This window comes from Neovison vison, chromosome 5 (genome assembly GCF_020171115.1).
Source record: "Neovison vison isolate M4711 chromosome 5, ASM_NN_V1, whole genome shotgun sequence".
Lineage (NCBI taxonomy): Eukaryota > Metazoa > Chordata > Mammalia > Carnivora > Mustelidae > Neogale > Neogale vison.
In genome coordinates, this window is record NC_058095.1 from 95,111,196 (window position 1) to 95,129,380 (window position 18,185).

At 42.2% G+C, this 18,185-nt stretch overlaps 1 protein-coding gene across 2 annotated transcripts in view; it reads left to right on the forward strand.

Annotated features, from left to right (window-relative positions):
• The window catches only part of B3GLCT (beta 3-glucosyltransferase), a 116,723-nt gene that overhangs the window by 10,665 nt on the left and 87,873 nt on the right, over positions 1–18,185 (forward strand). For both annotated transcript variants that reach the window (XM_044249546.1, XM_044249547.1), the window contains exons 2-3: positions 4,028–4,077; positions 13,674–13,713. In XM_044249546.1, coding sequence (XP_044105481.1) covers positions 4,028–4,077; positions 13,674–13,713 — 90 coding nt within the window. The remainder of the gene's footprint in view (positions 1–4,027; positions 4,078–13,673; positions 13,714–18,185) is intronic.

Below are 18,185 nucleotides of genomic sequence, written 5' to 3' on the forward strand. Positions count from 1 at the left end.
CTCCACGCTAAATGCTGTGTCTTATCTCACTTAATCCTGGCAGCACCCCTCTGAGTGGAGTTATTGAGCATCTGAATGGTTTCTGTTTTGTGTGTGTGTGTGTGTGTGTTTAATCTGGTTTCTATGATAGATGTTCCTGGGATAGTCTGGGAGGACAAACCAGGAAAGAGGAGCAAAACAGCACGAGGGACTAGGAGGGACAATCATCTTTCCTGTGGGGGCCCCCGGGGTCGCTTGCTCACTCCCAGGAACAAGAAAAGATGGTTGATTGGGGTTGCTTAAATGCGTTGCAATTAATTCCTCTCCAGTTTTCTGGCACTCTAGGGCTTAGGCTGCCCTATAAATCTTAGTCCCAGGTTAGTTGTAAAATCTTGATTTATCTTTTAGAATAGGTGTGCTAACACGTTAGTTGGTTTGAATTATTTAAAGTTATCTCGGAAAGGTCTTATTTCTATTGCCCGTCCTGATTTGCACTTTAAATATAGTTCCCTGTAGCAATTCACAGGAATTCATGTTGAAAATAGAAAAGGGAAAATTACTTTTAAACAGCAGTTTGGCATATAAGAGCATGATTTACCTTGGAATAGTTCTCAAACTGCACATTAAGGCCAAGCTTTCAAGAATATTTTTTCCCCACTGAATTTGGAAATTAAAATGAAGCCAAACAATAAATATCCAGCCCCAGGTGGCCACTCCCTTTGGCAGAGTTGGGGGACCCTTTCCTCCTTCCTTCTTCCCCCCACCCTGGGCCACGTAGTGGTAAAGTCCCACTGTGTGACAGGTAATTTCTTACCTCACTTGCTGATTTTTCTTACTTTCTCCTCTAATTTTACCGTTTCTCCTTCATTTGCACCAACTGTGAAAGCCAGGATCTTGTGGGTAGGAATTTTGTTAAGGATTCATTATTTTAAGATTGGGTTTATTAGTGGTATAGCATATTCTGTGCCTTCAAAATGCATTTGGTTCCTTGGTGATTTGTTTTATTTAGATTACGGAAACACAAAGGAAAAGCCAACTAGTATTTTTTTATGTTTAATGAGGATTATCTTGCCATGTGATTTGCTCTTATACCTGAAAGTAACTGATGCCTTTCTTCCCTTATTGCTTTATTTGTTTATTTATTTAGTAAGGTTTATGCCCAACGTGGGACTTGAACTCATGACTCCAAGATCAAGAGTCACATGCTGTACTGACTGAGCCAACCAGGCACCTCTTTGTGACTGCTTTAAACATCATACACTTTATTTCTATCATGGGGGAAAGGAGTTCTTAATTTCACAGCAGAGTGTGATAGGGACAAATGACAGTTTTCTCTGTGTGTGTGTTTTAAAGGGTATTTTAAATCTAGGCCTTTGTGGTTTTGGAAGAAACTAAAATCTAGTTTACTCTCGCTTCAGTTAAGCTTTGCCTGAATAGAGGTATGCTGTCTTGATTATGACAAGAAAGGTTTGTGGAATTCACTTGATTTATTAGGAATGTCTTCCCTCCATGTGATTCCTACATGAAACATTATGAAATGACATTAGCTGCTTACTTATGAAAGGTGACATGTTAGTAACTTGCAGAACCCATGCCAAATAAAGACCTGTTTTCTTTAGTATTGAGTCTGCCTTTGAAAGGGCTTTTGTATTGACATACTCTTCCTTTTACATAGCCATCTGGCCTGCCAAAAAAGTGAGGGAAGACTAAATCCTGGTTATTAGATGATGAGTCACTGAACGTGTTAAACTGAGAAGGTTTTTTTTTTTTTTTAAATCTTGACAAAAGAGGGAAATTTAGCCCAGAAAGCTTTAACTGTGTGTGTTTGGAATTAAGAATTGATGGAGTCAGCAGAGACGGATTTTGGACTCAGAATCGTGTCTTAGATTGACCACAGTTGTCATATCCTGCAAGTTGTTTGAATGTTCTGTTTCTTGGAATTCTGTGGTGCTGAGTGATATTAACGTGTTGTGACTTCCCTACTAATGCTCATTAGTAATTTTATTTTTGGTATCTTCTTGAGGGTTTTAAAAAGTGTGCCTGCTAGTTTGGAGGTAAATCAAATATGACAAAACCAAAGAATCAAATACCCAGAGGCAGAATTTAAAATGCTGTTTGGGGTTAAATCTTTCCTCTCTTCTTAGAATTTAATGAATGATTTGGGCTTTGTGGTTGCCTTCTTGTGTGTGTGTGTGTGTGTGTGTGTGTGTGTAAAATGAGAAAGTAGAGCAGATCTTACTGAGAATAAATTGTTGTTGGGAGGACACACTAAATTTCTTCAATTTGCTTGGTGGATTGTACCTTGAGGAAGGAGCAGATAGCCTGTAAATGATGGGATCCCAGTGCCATTGTAAAGACTTGTATTGATTGAATAATTGATTGATTTGTGAATATTTATTGACCTTCTTCTGTGTGCTGGCTGTGTTCTAGGTATGGGGCAGACAGTCAAAACCACATTCCTGGGCGCCTGGGTGGCTCAGTGGTTGAGCCTCCGGCTCAAGTCATAATCTCAGGGTCCTGGGATTGAGCCCCACATGAGGCTCTCTGCTCAGCAGGGAGCCTGTTTCCCCCTTTCTCTCTCTGCCTGTCTCTCTACCTACTTGTGATCTCTGTCTCTGTCAAATAAACAAATAAAATCTTAAAAAAAAAACCCAAAACACATTTCTGCCTTCATGGAGCTTGTAATAAACTAATATTTAAGACAAGCAATAAACAAATATAAATATGTATTATGGTGGTGAGTGCTCTGGAGAAAAAGAGTGAAGAAGGTAAGGAGGGGTGGAGTTGGGAATTATTATTTCTAGGAGGTGGTCTCAGGGAGGCCTCCTGTAACATCTGCTGTTGTCCACATTCCACACGTAGAGGTTCATTTAGGTTACGTTTTCGATTTCCCCCTGCCTTTTGAAATGTCATCCTGGAAATGGAAATGATTAAAGGATGTCAGTCATTTGCATCTTCGTGTGAATGTTTTCCATCATTTCCTTTGAGCACATGTTAATGGAGAGAGAACTGGAGGCGGTGGATGTCTGGGGGTGGGTCTGGGGGTGGAGGTGAGGTTGGAGGGGTCCCAATGGAGGAAGCCGTCTGCTGCTTCTCAGTAGGGTCTCCTCCGTTTTCCCGGGAGACCTACCACTTGTGCTGCATTATTACTCCGCCGAATCGGCGTCCAACACTTCTCGTGCGTGACTGCTCTATGCTGTTACCCATTTTCTCCTGGGTATGCTAACTGGAGAAAGCAAACTCTATGAGGTGCTTTTCTCTTAGCTCCTCAGGAGAAATGCACCATCAAGTTAAAGTACATCATTTTTTTGTCTGGTTAACCTTCCTGACTGTGGTGTTTATTATTTTGCTTTGTATTTTCAAAGTCTTCCTGTCATGTTCTTGTTAGTGTTATTATTATTATTTTAAATGTAGAGACTAGGTGTGTCTGGAGGGATATCTTTATCCATTTCTGGGCTCCAACTCAAAACCTGAAATCCTTCTAAATAGGGAGTGATTTGAATTCCCTTCCCCCTCCTGGCCCCATTGCGTGAGTGGGCTCTGTGCAGTCACCCATTGTCTGCACCACACTTCTAACCTGGCAGCCCCTGAGAATAAAAGCTTGCCCCAGATTCAGCTCGGGTGCCTGCCAGGCTCTGCAGTGATTGTGTGAGTAGGAATCTGTACCGCTTCCCTCTAGATTCTTAGAAATTCCCCTTCGCTTTAGAAGGCACCAGAATCAAGCTTGCTGAGAAGGTGTATTTTGTACGCATCTCTTTTTTGTAGTTTATATCCAGAGACACAAATGGTATACAGATTCTAATTTCTTTGATGTAATATTCCTTTCGCTTGGTAGGCTAAGCACATTAGCTTCCCACCGATGAATAATTTCAGGTCCGGAGATGAAGGTGGCCTGCGGGATGGGCTTGTAGCAGTGCAGCTGCTTTTAAAAAATGAGCAAAATATGCTTTATTAAAGAACCCTATTTTTCTCATTTTAAGCACAACTGTTGAATGTGAGAATGAATCTTAATTGATAATTTAATGGAAAAATGTTTTCTTTTTTCCAGCTTTTGCTTTGGTTTCTGAAGATATAAAGAAAGAGGTCAAGCAATCTAAGGTACTATTCTCGTGATCAAATCTATTCTTCCTGTCTGAGATTCATTTCTATTTTCTTTAATGGGAGCTGTAATGATTTTGTCTTTCAACAGTTATCAGTTTTTTTTTTTTTAAATGGATTAATGAAATGTTGGTCAACATAGATTTTTAATCCTTAGTGGCAAGCTACACATAAGCTTAAAGTCCTTTAATAATGGTTTAAGCAGACCAAGTAGGTTTCAAATTTCATTTTAAGAAAAAGTATTTTGAAATGGAGTTAGACATTTTAGAAATTTTGCTTGGAGACCGTAGTTTTGTCTAGTCTGACCACATCTAAACTTGGGCTTCATTTTCCCAGTCTGAGAAAGGAGTCTTATGCTATGTCCCTGGGGTCACAAGAGCCTGACTATCTCTCTCCCTGAAGGTGGCACTGTGTGAGTCCCCAAGGGTGACTGCCAGGCTCCTTGCATGGTCTGACCCAGGAACCGAGACCTGGGGTACCAGTGAAGACAGGACAACTCTTATCCAAATCACAGAGCTGCTGCTTTTTTTTCATCATCAATTGCATTCAGGAAATTTGCTTAAAGTTTACCATATAGGCTTTGCATTAGATGAATTTAGCAGATGAGAAAGAGAAACAGTATTTTTTTTTTAAAGAGAAACCATATTTTAAAAATATAAATTGTCTTTATCATATTAGTTAAGGCTCAGTTGACTTGATTTTTTATCCCACAATTAGTGTAAAAGCATTTTTAAAAAGGATGTTTCTTTTGTCAACAAAGTATTATCTGTTCTAACTGTGCTGTGCGTTTCCTATACAGGAACAATAATAATGATTTCCTTTGGTTTTAAGATCCTTTATGGTTATGGTTAATAAAATATTTTCAGACATTTAATTAACTTGATCTTCTCAATGATCCTGTTATTACTAAGCAAAACAGATATTCCCATGTATAAGCATATCTTGGGGATAGTGTGGTTTTGGTTCCAGACTGCTGCAATTAAGTAAAAACCATAAGAAGGTGAATACTGCATTAAAGCAGGTCAAATGAATTTTTTTTTTTTTTTTTGGTTTTTAGTGCATAACCAAAGTTGTGTTTACACTGTATTGTTGTCTGTTAAGTGTGTAATAGCATTATGTTTAAAACATATACCTGAATTTAAAAGTACTTTACTGCTAAAAAAAAAAAAATGCTGCCCATCACTTGTGCTTTTAGCAAGTTGTAGTCTTTTTGCTGGTAGAGGGTCTTGCCTCACTGACTGATCAGGGTGGTGGTTGCTGAATGCTGGGGTGGCTGTGGCAATTTCTTAAAATAAGACAACAATAAAGTTTGCCCCATTGGTTGACTCTTCCTTTCATGAATGATTTCTCTGTAGTGGCTGATGCTGTTTGATAGCATTTTACCCAGAGTAGAACTTCTTTCAAAACTGGAGTCAGTCCTCTCAAACCCTGCTGTTGCTTTATCTACCAAGTTGATGTAATATTCTAAGTCCACTGTTGTCATTTCAACAATCTTCACAGTATCTCCACCAGGAATAGTTTCCATCTCAAGAAACTACTTTCTTTACTTATCTATGAGGAGCAGCTCCTTATCTGTTCAAGTTTGATCATGAGGTGGACCCATCTTCAGGCTCCATTTCTTTCTTTCTTTCTTTTTTTTTTTTTTTTAATTGAAGTAGTGTTGACATACAATGATACATTAGTTTTAAGCGTACAACATTGTGATTAGGCAAGTCTATAATTCTGCTATGTTCCCCACAAATGTAGCTCCCATCTGTCACCATACAACACTATTACAACACCATTGACTGTATTCCTTGTGTGGGACATTTCATCCCCATGACTTATTCATTCCATAGCTGGAAACCTATACCTCTCTACCCCCTTCATCTGTTTTGCCCATACCACCATCCCCCTACCCCCAGTTCTATTTCTAGTTCTAGTCCTCTTGCTGTTTCCACCACAAATGCAGTTAGTCACTGCCACTGCTGAAGTCTTAAATCTTTCAAAGTAATCCAGGAGGGTTGGAATCAACTTCTTTCAAACTCCTGTGAATGTGGATATTTTGACCTCTTCCCATGAGTCATGAATATTCTCAATGGTATAGTAGAATAGTGAATCCTTTCCAGAAGGTTTTCAACTTTCTTTGCCTGGATCCATCAGAGAATCACCATGAGATCATTCATCTCATGAAACATGTTTCTTTTTCTTTATTTATTTTGAGTTTTCAAGAATTTTAATTATAGTGTAGTTAATATATAGTGTTACATTGTTTCAGGTATACAATGTAGCAACTCAACAATTCCATATATTACTCAGTGCTCAGTGTACTTTTTTCTTTCTTTCTTTCTTTTTTTTAAAAATATTTTATTTGAGAGGGAGAGAGAGCATGAGCTGGGGAGGAGCAGAGGGAGAAGCAGACTCCCTACTGAGCAGGGAGCCTAATGCAGGACTCGATCCTAGGACCCTGGGGTTATGACCTGAGCTGAAGGCTGACTCTTAACGGACTGAGCCACCCAGGCACTCAGTTTAGCATAATTCTTAAGGGCCCTAGGATTTTTGGAATGGTCAGTTAGCATTGGTCACCAGCTGTGTTATCCCCCTAATGTGAGAGTCAGCCTGTCCTTTGAAGCTGTGGAGCCAGGCACTGACTTCTCCTCTCTAGCTCTGAAAGTCCTCGATGGCATCTTCCAATAGAAGGCTGTCTTGTCTACACTAGAAACCTGCTGTGGTGTGTAGCCGCTTTCATCACTATCGTAGCTGGACCTTCTGGGAGAACTCGCTGCAGCTTCTCCCCCAGCCCTTGCTGCTTCACCTTGTACTTTCTGTTACGGAGCTGGTTCTTTCCTTCAACCTCATGGACCAGCCTCTGCAGCTTCAGACTTCTCTCTGCAGCTTCCTCACCTCTGTCAGCCCTCCCAGAATCACAGAGACCTAGGGCCTTGCTCGGGCTCGGGCTTTGGCTTAAGGGAATACTGGGGCTGGTTTGATCTCCCCAGACCACTCGAACTTTCTCCGTATCAGCAGAAAGGCTGTTTCGCTTTCTTATTTGTGTGTTCACTGAAGCAGCACTTTTAATTTCCTCTAAAAACTTTTTCTTCACATTCACAACTTGGCTAATGTTTGGTGCAAGAGACCTAACTTTCAGCCTATCTAAGCTTTCAACATGCCTTCCTCGCTAAGCTTAACTGTTTTTAGTTTTTGATTTAAAGTGAGAGATGTGCAACTCTTGCTTTTACTTGAACACTTAGAGGCCACTGTAGGGTTACTAATTGACCTAATTTCAGTATTGTTGTGTCTTGGAATAGGGAGCCCAGAGAAGAGGGAGAGAGATGGGGGAACAGCCAGTTAGTGGAACAGTCAGAACACAGACACCTTTGTCATTGAAGTTTACCATCTTTTATGGGTGCAGCTCGTGGCACCTCAGAGCAATTACAATAGTGACATCAAAGATTGCTGATTACAGATCATCATAACAAATGTAATCATAATGAAAAAATTTGAAATATTGTGAGAATCACCAAAATGTGACACAGAGACACAAAGTGAGCAAATGCTGTTGGAAGAAAAGGCACTGATAGACTTGCTGAATGCAGGGTTGTCACAGACCTTCTATTAGTAAAAAACACGGTATCTGCAAAGCATGATAAAGCAAAGCACAATAAAACGAGGCATGCCTGTACAGCAGAGAAAACTTAGCCGCTAAGAAGTTACGTGATTTGACTGAGGTTACTGGCAGTTAAAAGGCACCTGGGTGGCTCACTTGGTTAAGCAGCTGCCTTTGGCTTGGGTCATGATCTGGGGAGTCCTGGAATGGAGCCAGGTATGGGGTTGGGAGCCTCCCTGCTCCACAGGGAATCTGCTTCTCCCTCTCCCTCTGCCCATTCCCCCTGTTCCTGTGCTCTCATTCTGTGCTCTCTCTCTCTCAAATAAATAAATAAAATCTTAAAAAAAAAAAAAAGTGAAGTCGGAATCTCAATTTCCTGAATCCTTGAATTTTTCATCCTGTAATTTTATATAGCTGTGTGCATTGTAATATGTGTGTGTATGTGTATGTGTGTTTGACAATAATAAAACTCATTTGTAATGAATTTGAAGTGCTACCTAAGGGATAGTAATAGGGAATTAATTTGAATACAAATGAATTGAATTAATACAATTCATTTTGTATAATGAATTGAAAATTACAGCCTATACTTTCAAGCATAGGTTCTAACTCACATTCTCGAATAGGATAATTTATATGTATCTGTCTTCTGAAATATATATATAAATATAAATAGAAACAAGGTGAGTCTTACATCTTCATGACATTTTTCACACAAAGGTATTAACGTCCTTAAAAATATCCCATTTGTGCTTAGGCCACGGAGCCAAAAAAGCCGTTGATCCCTTGAGGAGAGACAGTAATAAAATGTCTACTGTGGACCACACCCGAGACTGGGAGCTGGAGAAGAATTCATTTGCAAGGTCACCCAAAGTCTGTAGATGAACCTTGACATGGGAGTTAAGGCTCTTACCAACAACCACATTAACTTGGGATTATCATTAGTTGATCACCCTTGGCAGAACTGATCAGGATGTGCCCGACCAGCTTGCTCAGAAGCAGCTGCCTTCCTTCCCCCTCAGCTCACTGCTTGCTTTATTCAGGGGTGGTGGAGGTGGGGGGGGGGTCCATGCAGCACGCTTTCTGGAATGCAGGCGGCCCTGCTTAGGGCTGGGGGCCTGCCCCACACATCAGGGCATCTGGTGGCTTCACGTCTGAATTCTGGGTGCTGGGCCCTATTGTATCTCCTGGGGCCTGACCTCTGGGCCTAGGCTCCTCTTCTAGGTGTCTGGACTAGAACCAGGTTTCTGATCTAGTGCAGCTTTCAGGGGAACCTGCCCACCCCGCCTCTTGCTCCAGGGCACAGCACCCCCTCAGCCCTGGTGCCCCCCTCAGCCGTGGCCACATACCTGCCTCAACCTGTAGTCTTGCCCAGATTTACACCCTGTGGTAACTTATGATATTGTGTGATGTAGGGGTAGAGTTGGACACTGTGGTTCATGTCCCTCCTCCAACACTGATAGGCTGTGGGACTTACTGACCCTTTCTGCTTCAGCTTCATCATGTACGAGATGGGATAATAGGACCTATATCAAAAAGCTGTTTTGAAGATTGTGTGTGTGTGTGTGTGTGTGTGTGTGTCCACCACTTAAAAGAGTGACAGACCCTATTTATTTATTTATTATGTTAGTCACCATATGGTACATCATTAGTTTTTGGTGTAGTGTTCCATGATTCATTGTTTGCATATAACACCCAGTGCTCTTGTAATACGTGCCCTCCTTAATACCCATCACTGGGCTCAACCATTTCCCCCAACCCCCTCCCCTCTAAAACCGTGTTTCTCAGGGTCCATTGTCTCTCACAAATAGTCTCCCCCTCTGGTTTCCACCCTTCATTTTTCCTTTCCTTCTTCTAATGTCTTCCATGCTATTCCTTATGTTCCACACATAAGTGAAACTGTGTGATAATGGACTTTATCTGCTTGACTTAGTTCACTTAGCATAATCTCCTCCAGTCCCATCGATGTTGATGCCAAAGTTGGGTGTTTATCTTTTCCACTGGCTCAGTAATATTCCATTGTATATACAGACCACATCTTTTTTTTTTTTAATAAGATTTTATTTGACAGAAATCACAAGTAGGCAGAGAGGCAGGCAGAGAGAAAGGAAGGGAAGCAGGCTTTCTGCTGAGCAGAGAGCCCGACTCTGGGCTCCATCCCAGGACCCTGGGATCATGACCTGAGCTGAAGACAGAGGCTTTAAGACCCAAGCACCCTGGACCACATCTTCTTCATCCTTTCATCTGTTGAAGGGCATCTCGGCTCTTTCTACAGTTTGGCTATTTGTGGACATTACTGCTATGAACATTGGGGTGCATATGGCCCTTCTTTTCACTACATCTGTATCTTTGGGGTAAGTACCCCATAGTGCAGTTGCAGGGTCATAGGGTAGCTCTATTTTTAATTTCTTAAGGAATCTCCACACTGTTCTCCAAAGTGGCTGCACCAACTTGCGTTCCCACCAACAGTGTAAGAGTGTTCCCCTTTCTCCACATCTTCTCCAACACATGTTGTCTCTTGTCTTGTTAATTTTGGCCATTCTAACTGGTGTAAGGTGGTATCTCAGTGTGGTTTTGATTTGAATTTCCTTGATGGCTAATGATGATGAAAATTTTTTTCATGTGTCTGTTAGCCATTTGTATGTCTTCATTGGAGAAGTGTCTGTTCATGTCCTCTGTCCATTTTTTGACTTGATTCTTTGTTTTTTGGGTGTTGAGTTTAAGAAGTTCTTTATGGATCTTGGGCATCAACCCTTTTTCTGTAGTGTCATTTGCTAGTATCTTCTCCCATTCCATGGGTTGCCTTTCTGTTTTGTTGACTGTTTCCTTTGCTGTCCAGACACTATTTAAATGTGTAACTGATATGACAGCAAGAGATACCTTATACAGCCTTTCAGATGGAACCTTAAGTCAAAATAAAAACAGGAACCATCGACCTTACCACTTTTGTCAGTTAAATTTCTTTTATGTTGTTAGTTGACTTCATATGAAGTAGATGTTCATGATGATAAAGATTAATAGTTAACAACTATTGAGCATTTTCTTTGGGCAGATGATATGCTCAACGTTGTATTACCTAATGAAGTTCCCACAATGACTCTGTAATGTAGGTCTTGTAATTATTCTTCCTGTTTACAGATGAGAAACTGAGGCCTGAATTAGTAAGTGGTAGGGGCAAAATTAAAACAAAGGACCAGCTTTTAGCTGAGTCCACTGATGAACACATTCTGACCAATTCACTTCATTCAACATCTAGGGGATGGCAGTTGTTTGCAACTGGGTACAAGATGCCATTTTACTTCTCTTCTTAGAAGATTTCCTATCAGATTCTTTGGAGGATGTTTTATCCTTTCATGAAGGCTTTGTAAATGAGGCAGTACACATGTGGATTGCAAATGTTCATATCTATCGTGTCTTCACAAATAAAACCTACACCAAAGGGTGACTTGGATTTGTCTCTTCCCAGCCAGGGTAGGAGCTGCCTGTGGGGTAGATACATTAGTAAGAAACTGCTTTCCTATCTGAATAGCAATTCAGTTGACTTACAAAACTTTAACAGTGAGCACATTTTGACTGATACTGATAGTCAGTGTAAGAAACATGTGGCAGCAGAGATAATAAAACAAACCACGTGTTTCTTCTTAGGAAGAGCTAAGCCTTTTCACGAGGAAAGCTGGAGACAGAATTTTAAATGTCCTGTCAATTCGTTCATTTAGTCTAATTTTCTTTCTCAAAGGGGAAATTGCTCAAGACCGTTTTGGTTCCATTCAGTTCACTTAATGCGGCCGTTCTTGGATGTTTTATTTTTACAGTTTACAAATCGAGCCATTCGAAATGGTTAATCATTTCCGAGCTATTGTTTTCAGCCAGTTGGAGCCGCAAAGCTTAATAACAAATGGAAAGATGTGTAATTCTGGTTGATTTTCTTTGGTTTCACAAAGAGATGTGGTAGGACGTCCAGTTGGTTTCCAGCTTAAGTTAGTCAGGAAACACTGAGTTCAGGGTTTTTTTGGGTTTTGGTTTTGTTTTGTTTTAAATATTTTAGCTTATGGCTACAGGTGATTTTTGTTTTGGGTGTCACTTGGAGCTCACTCTTAAGCGTGCTTTCTTCTGGTACATGTTTTCCGGAGAATATGCCTCTGGAAGACAGGGCATGCATTATCCCACGGGTGGAAAAAAAGGAACATGGGGAAGAACTCAGAAGACCTGGATTTTCATCATGGTTCTGTGACTAGAATGACTGTTGGACTTCCGGCAAATCCTTTACCTGTTCTGAGCCTCCATTTTCTCATTTGTAAAGTGGAGTGTTGGGTTGGATCATCTCTCTCTCTCTTTTAAAATTATGATAAAATACACATAACATAAAATTTACCATCGTAAACATTTCTAAGTGTACAGATCAGCAGTAGTTAGGATAGTCCTACTCTCCTGCAATCTCCAGGACTCTTTCCATCTCACAAAACTAAAAATGTCCCCATTAAACAGCTCTCTGTTCCCCGTCCCTGGCCCCTGGCAACCACCCTTCTACTTTCCATTTCTGTGAATCAGACAACACTGTCAGTGGAATTGTACAGTATTTGCCTTTTTGTGTCTGGCTGATTGCATTTAGCATCATGTCCTCCAGGTACCTTGGCGTAGCATGTGCCAGAATGTCTTTCCTTTTTAAAGCTGAATAGTATTCCACTGTGTGTATACACAGTATTTTCTTTACCCACGCCAATGCTATTTGTAAATCTAAACTTGCAAATTTTCCACCATCCTCATCTACTGGCCAAAGCTGTGGCCTTGAAAGGAGTGGGCAGCTTGATCAAGGGATGGGCAGCAGGTTAGGGGTGAATGCTGATCGGCATTTCTGGTTCTGAGGCCAGCACTGCTTCCCTGAGGGCAGGCTGTGTTCCTGACCGGCAGTGGCGTTCAGAGCATGGGAGATGCAGTGATTCCATATGTGCTAACTTACAATGATGACCCAGTTTTGGTTTAGCACAGTTAGAGAAGCAGCGCAGCGTTCCAGTATTTTTTAGTGGGCTTTTCCGAAAAGTCCGTGTTTTATCAGGACTAAAGTCAAGTGTCACTTGGTCCCGAGGCATAACAAAGTGGTACCCAACCATGGGGTTCTCCTCCACTCAGTGGTATTTCTATTCTTGAGACAAAGATAATTGCAGGAAATGCTGCAGAAGATAGACACTGTCCTGTGTTTCCCTCTCCACCCTCCCTCTCTTTTGTCACAGTCCCTTTGGCATTCCGAGGCTCCTTCTCTTTCTGGCTGTATCTTGGCTTTTAAGCTGTTCCCGGTTTTGTTGGTAAAGGCTCACGAGTGCATTTCTCCTTGCAGTCTGTGAAGAAAATTGAAGGATATTTGCCACTATCCAATTGTTATAATTATAGTGAATGGCAGTTGAAAGCAGAAAAGGGCAATTAGAGAGAAAATTCCTTCCTTGTCTGCTGGAGAAGACTGTGAACATGGCAGAGGGAGCTGCTGACACTTTGCACTTTGTCAGAGAAATTGTTTCCGAGCCCCTCCCCCGATCCACCTAGGCTCAGGATCAGGATTAGGACCAGGTGTTTGTGTGCACACGTCTGGATTTCTGTGTCCAGAGCTCTAAAGCTCTGAAAGGCCCCTTCTGTGCTCACGAACTGCTGGCTGATTGCCTTCCTGGGTCCCGCTGAGGCCCCTAGTGCTGCTCCTCGGGTGGAAGAGAATGTGGTGGTGATGTTTTAGATGCTGGTATGTCCGAGCCCACAAGGTGATAAATCCCGTAGTTAGTGGGGCTCATCGTCATGAACCACGCGCTGGCAGTGTTGAGACTGCCTCTGTTTTGTGGGCCGTGCTATGGGATTCACGGGGTTTTTAAATGAACTCTCCCAAGAACATTATGAGCCAGTTAAGCCTTAGCAATCCTCTTTGCCGTCTTCCCCCAAATGTTACTGTGTACTGTGCTTATTTTTTTGGTGTTTTGCTAGCCTCGTGATGTGGGGAGATTTATCTTTTTCTCTTTTATCCAAAATACAGAATTTGGAGAAAAGTGGTGTCTCAAGGAAAAGTGACATAGGTAAGTAATGATTTTTTTTTTTTTAACTTATGAGTATGTACCCAGGTATATTTCTTATAAATTATATTTCAGTGAAATGAATTCTCTTCCTGATTTTTTTTATAAGGTCAGTACTGCTATGCAAATGTTCTGTCTTGGGCCTGGGCCCACATCTACCCTCACACAGACCCGAGGAGAACACTTTTTGCATCAACAGAGTGACATGTGATTTGTATTGGGAACAACAGCCATTATGTTAGATTGAATTCCCTTGACCCTTGTTTACTGAGTTTCCAGTAAGGGTGGAGGATTGGGCCAGGTGAACACTGAGGGGGCGATGGGGACAGTAAGACACAGTCTCTGTCATCAGAGGCCCAAACTTAGTGGAAGAAAAGGACTCACCTCTGCCTGGGGCCTGATTTCCCACTTGCTGACTTGCAGACACTGCTTTCCCCATGGGTCCGCTTACCCACCACACGCCAAACTGTCCAGAGAACGCTGGTGCAGAAGCAGCTACTCGCATTGTTATAGACACCCCCTGCCCCCGTCACGGCCCCTATGTACCCTTACTTGTCCCCCACTTCAGTGTATTGTGAGCATCTTCAAAAATGTGACCATGACGTCACAGTTGTCGTTGCTGCTTTCTGGCATTGTGAGAAATAGGTCCCAGAATGGTGACAAGAGGACAGATAGGACCGACATCTATGTGAACTTTGTCGATGTTGGTCCCAGGGTGGGCCGTGGGGACCAAGGTAGACCCTGGACAGGAGAGAAAGGGCACACTTTCCTTTCTAGGCCTTTCTTTCACAGGCCTGGGTTCTGCAGAGTCTGGAAGGCAGGAGGGGACCCCTGGGTGGCCTGTGCTGGGGTCCCGGGCATGCATGCCTTCAGCTCTGAGACTGGCATATTGAAGGAGCCTTGTTAGTTCAGTGCTTTCTCTTCTTTATGTTATGACACCCTGGATGACTAGCCACTTCTCCCTTTGTGGAGATGTTCTCCCTGCTGCCAACACTTGTGGGTTTGGGTTTGGGCATTTGTTTTTGTATTTATTTTATGAAATTTGATGAGGCTCCTGGGGTTCCTTATAGAAAATGATTATTATTTTTTATTTTTAGGGTTGGGAGGGCAGGGGGGAAGGGAGAGAGAGAATCTTAAGCAGGCTCATGTCAGCACGGAGCCTGATGTGGGGCTCGATCTCATGACCCTGAGGGATCATGACCTGAGTGAAAATCAAGAGTGGGATGCTTAACTGACTGAGCCACCCAGGTGCCCTGAAAATCTGAAGATGGGTTGTTAAATGAACTAATGTCACTAGTCTAGGATATGGGCTTGAAAGAACCAAGGGGTGGTTACCTGGATAAGTAAATCAGCACTCCTGGGATTACAAATGGCAAATCTAGTGATACATGCTTTAGTATCAGCATATCCAAAAAGACCTCGGGGCCTTATTTGCCACAGTGTCAACCTGGGTCTGCAGGCTTGGGGGTGTTGGGAGGTGGACTGCAAAAGCAGCCTCCCAGGAGAATCAGAGTCTCTCCACACTCAGGGTGAGGTGACCTTTTTCCTGTTTTGGCTCACTACCTGGTCAGGAGATGCATGGGTGACAGTTACTCTCACCAAGTAGATTACAACTGGAGTGGCTCTTCATGCACGTGTGTGCACGCGTATTTATCCCCCAGCCTAAACTCCTGAGTCCGCTTGCTGTTCGGCTTTTATCAGAAGAGCTGCACGCTGATCGCTCATCAGAGAGACAGCGGCAGGATGGAGTCTGTGTTTCTACATTACCTCTGTCCCTGAGGGATTAGTGCTTAGTAGACTAATTTCTTATCAGAGAAATTAGTCTATTTCTCTGAGAAATAGAGAACCTTTGATTTCTTTTTCCTTCAAAGAATTACTATTTCTCCTTCAGGGTTCTTTTCTAGGGACCTTCTTGGTTCTATCACCTTTCCTTAATGCTCTGCAGCTTACCATTGGCCTCAGACCCACATAGATTCTTTCCTGGTCTTGACTGATTTATCTTCCTCTTCTGGCCCATCACGCCCTTCATTGTCATCAGGCACTCGATGTACGACCCCTTTATTCCTCTTTCGCCTCATCACAAGTAACTGCCCGATCTGCACCCTATTTCTCAGCCATTCCCAGCTGTTACTGTTTTCAGGGCCCTAATTCCACATGCTCTCCCAGACCATCACCACCCTCTCTGTTGAGAAGCTTCTCCCACCTCTTCTGTGGCATCCCCAGGACACAGGATCCTCATTGCTTTCTGGGGAGGCCCCACTCTGTGGGGTCGCGGATGGCTCCATGGCCTTTCCCCTGTTTGAAAGCTATTACTCTAAAGATGCACTCTTATTGTGCACTTAAATCCTTCATGGTCTGATCTGGCTGAGCTAGCCTCCTCCTCTAACTTCATCGCTGACTGTTCCCTTCATCTTTTTCTCTCAAGTACCTGACAGACTCCCTGGTCACCAACTCCTGATGCTGCAGAGAGAAGGCAGGCTGTGGGCTCTGTGATACCCTGCTTCTTTCTCCACCTCTGATCTGCCACCCTCTCTGCCTGGGTCTGCAGAAAATTGCTGCATTTTAAAGGAAAGGCAGGAAATGCCCCTTTCCAGAAGGTCTGCTTGCATTTGCTCTCCCCCACCACCACCCACCCCGTGCTACCGTAGTTGTAATGGCTGTCTTCTTACCGTGGCTCGGGCTTGCTATTGCTGGGACTGTGCTTCCCTCTCTCAGCACGCCAGAACCTTGCCCTCAGTACAGACTTAGGCACATTTGCTGGATGAGTGCCCAGAGAATGTGTGATCAAGGATAAGAAGGAAGGTGGTGGTTTCCTAGTAGCAGAAAAAACAAATACAACCCACAGCATGTGACTCAGGTGCAAGCAAAGGAGAAGGATTCACTTTTTTCTTCTTGCAAACCCTCTTTCCCATGTGAAAGGACTGTTGTCTTTGTGGGAGCAGTGGGAATTTTGCTGATCTGGTAGAAGAAAAGGCAGGAGTTGATTACTGCAGTATTAACCTTTTGACAGATGGATTTGCTCTTTTAAAAATCCTCTTATGAATTATTTTGAACATAGGGGAAGCCACAAAGAGTGATACAATGAACACCCATGTATCTACCAACTAGTTTAAGAAATAAAACATTCCTGATGTAGCGGGAGCTTTATAAGTGTGGTCTTGATTTGGTGTTCTCATGTGATCTTTTATATTTTCTGATCACATGTGATATATCCATCTTATATATATTTGTGCATATCTTTTCACAAACCTTTGATTTTTATGGTTATTCCTTTGTAGCTTGCTTTTGTTTTTCAGTCTGTAGGATTCACCTATAATGTCCATCTGGGATGATGCCTCAAGTACCTGTTAATTTTCATTGCTGCATAGTATTCCAGTTGGTTTATCTTATTAGTGGGTATTGGAGTTGCTTCGAATTTTTTCCTTTTACACAATCCTGCTGTGAGCACTCTTGTTCTGTATCCTTGTTTATACATATGCAAGTTTCTCCAGGATGATTAGTAGGAGTGGAGTTTCTGGGTTGTTGGGAATGTGTATCTTCAGCTTTTTTTTTGCAAAATTTTGCAAAAATTTTCCTCTGAAGTTCATTTCGTTTTTAACAAAAGTAAATCTTTATAACTCCTCTTTTGATATATCACTTACATTAATGTTTCACTACAGTAGAACAAATACTACATTTCAGTTGAAACACGAGATACTTGTTTAAGTCTTATCTGTAGGTCCTATTTATAAAGCCAAGAAGCTGATTTAATAGAGGTAGGTATGTGGAATGTTCATATTTATATAAGCCCCCAAAGGAAAAGAATTAGGTCATATTCAATAGCTTGTTGAACATTTCCCTTTAAATTTTTTATTGAGTTTTAACCAAAGAGCATTTGGGGTTATTTTTAGGATCTAGATGGCTCACTGTGGAGCTATTTGCTGTATGAATATTTGAGTGATTGAATAAATGAATGGAACTATAGAACTGAACATGAAAACAATAAAATATATGGGATAAAATTAAAACCAGATTATGTCTCTGAGTCGAGGTGTTAAAAGGAAAGGCACATGGTGGGGGGGTTGGTCCCCATATTTATTGCTATAAGGTGGACTGGAGACTACAGTTTATGTGAGGTCTGCCTTTTGACAACGCCCCTTTGGGGCGCAGGGCAGTGACCCTAGGGCTGTTTCTGTCCGTTGCCTTATTGCAAACTCAGAACCTAATGTGCTTCTCTGTTGGGACCAAGCAACCATCTTTGCTGGCAAGACCTCCAATTGTCTTCCCCGTCAGGTGGGCTTAACATTCAAGGGTTTGTTCTGTGCTCGTCATTGCAAGAAAACTGGCCACCCTGAAGCGAGAATCTAGGGGGCTGGCAAACACTGCCAGTGCTGTTGTAGATTGGCTTGTATGCCACACTTCTTGTGAGGCCCTGCTCCTGTGGAATAGTGGCTGTTTTCCTGGAAATAACACGTAACTCTGGCCAGGTGCTCTGT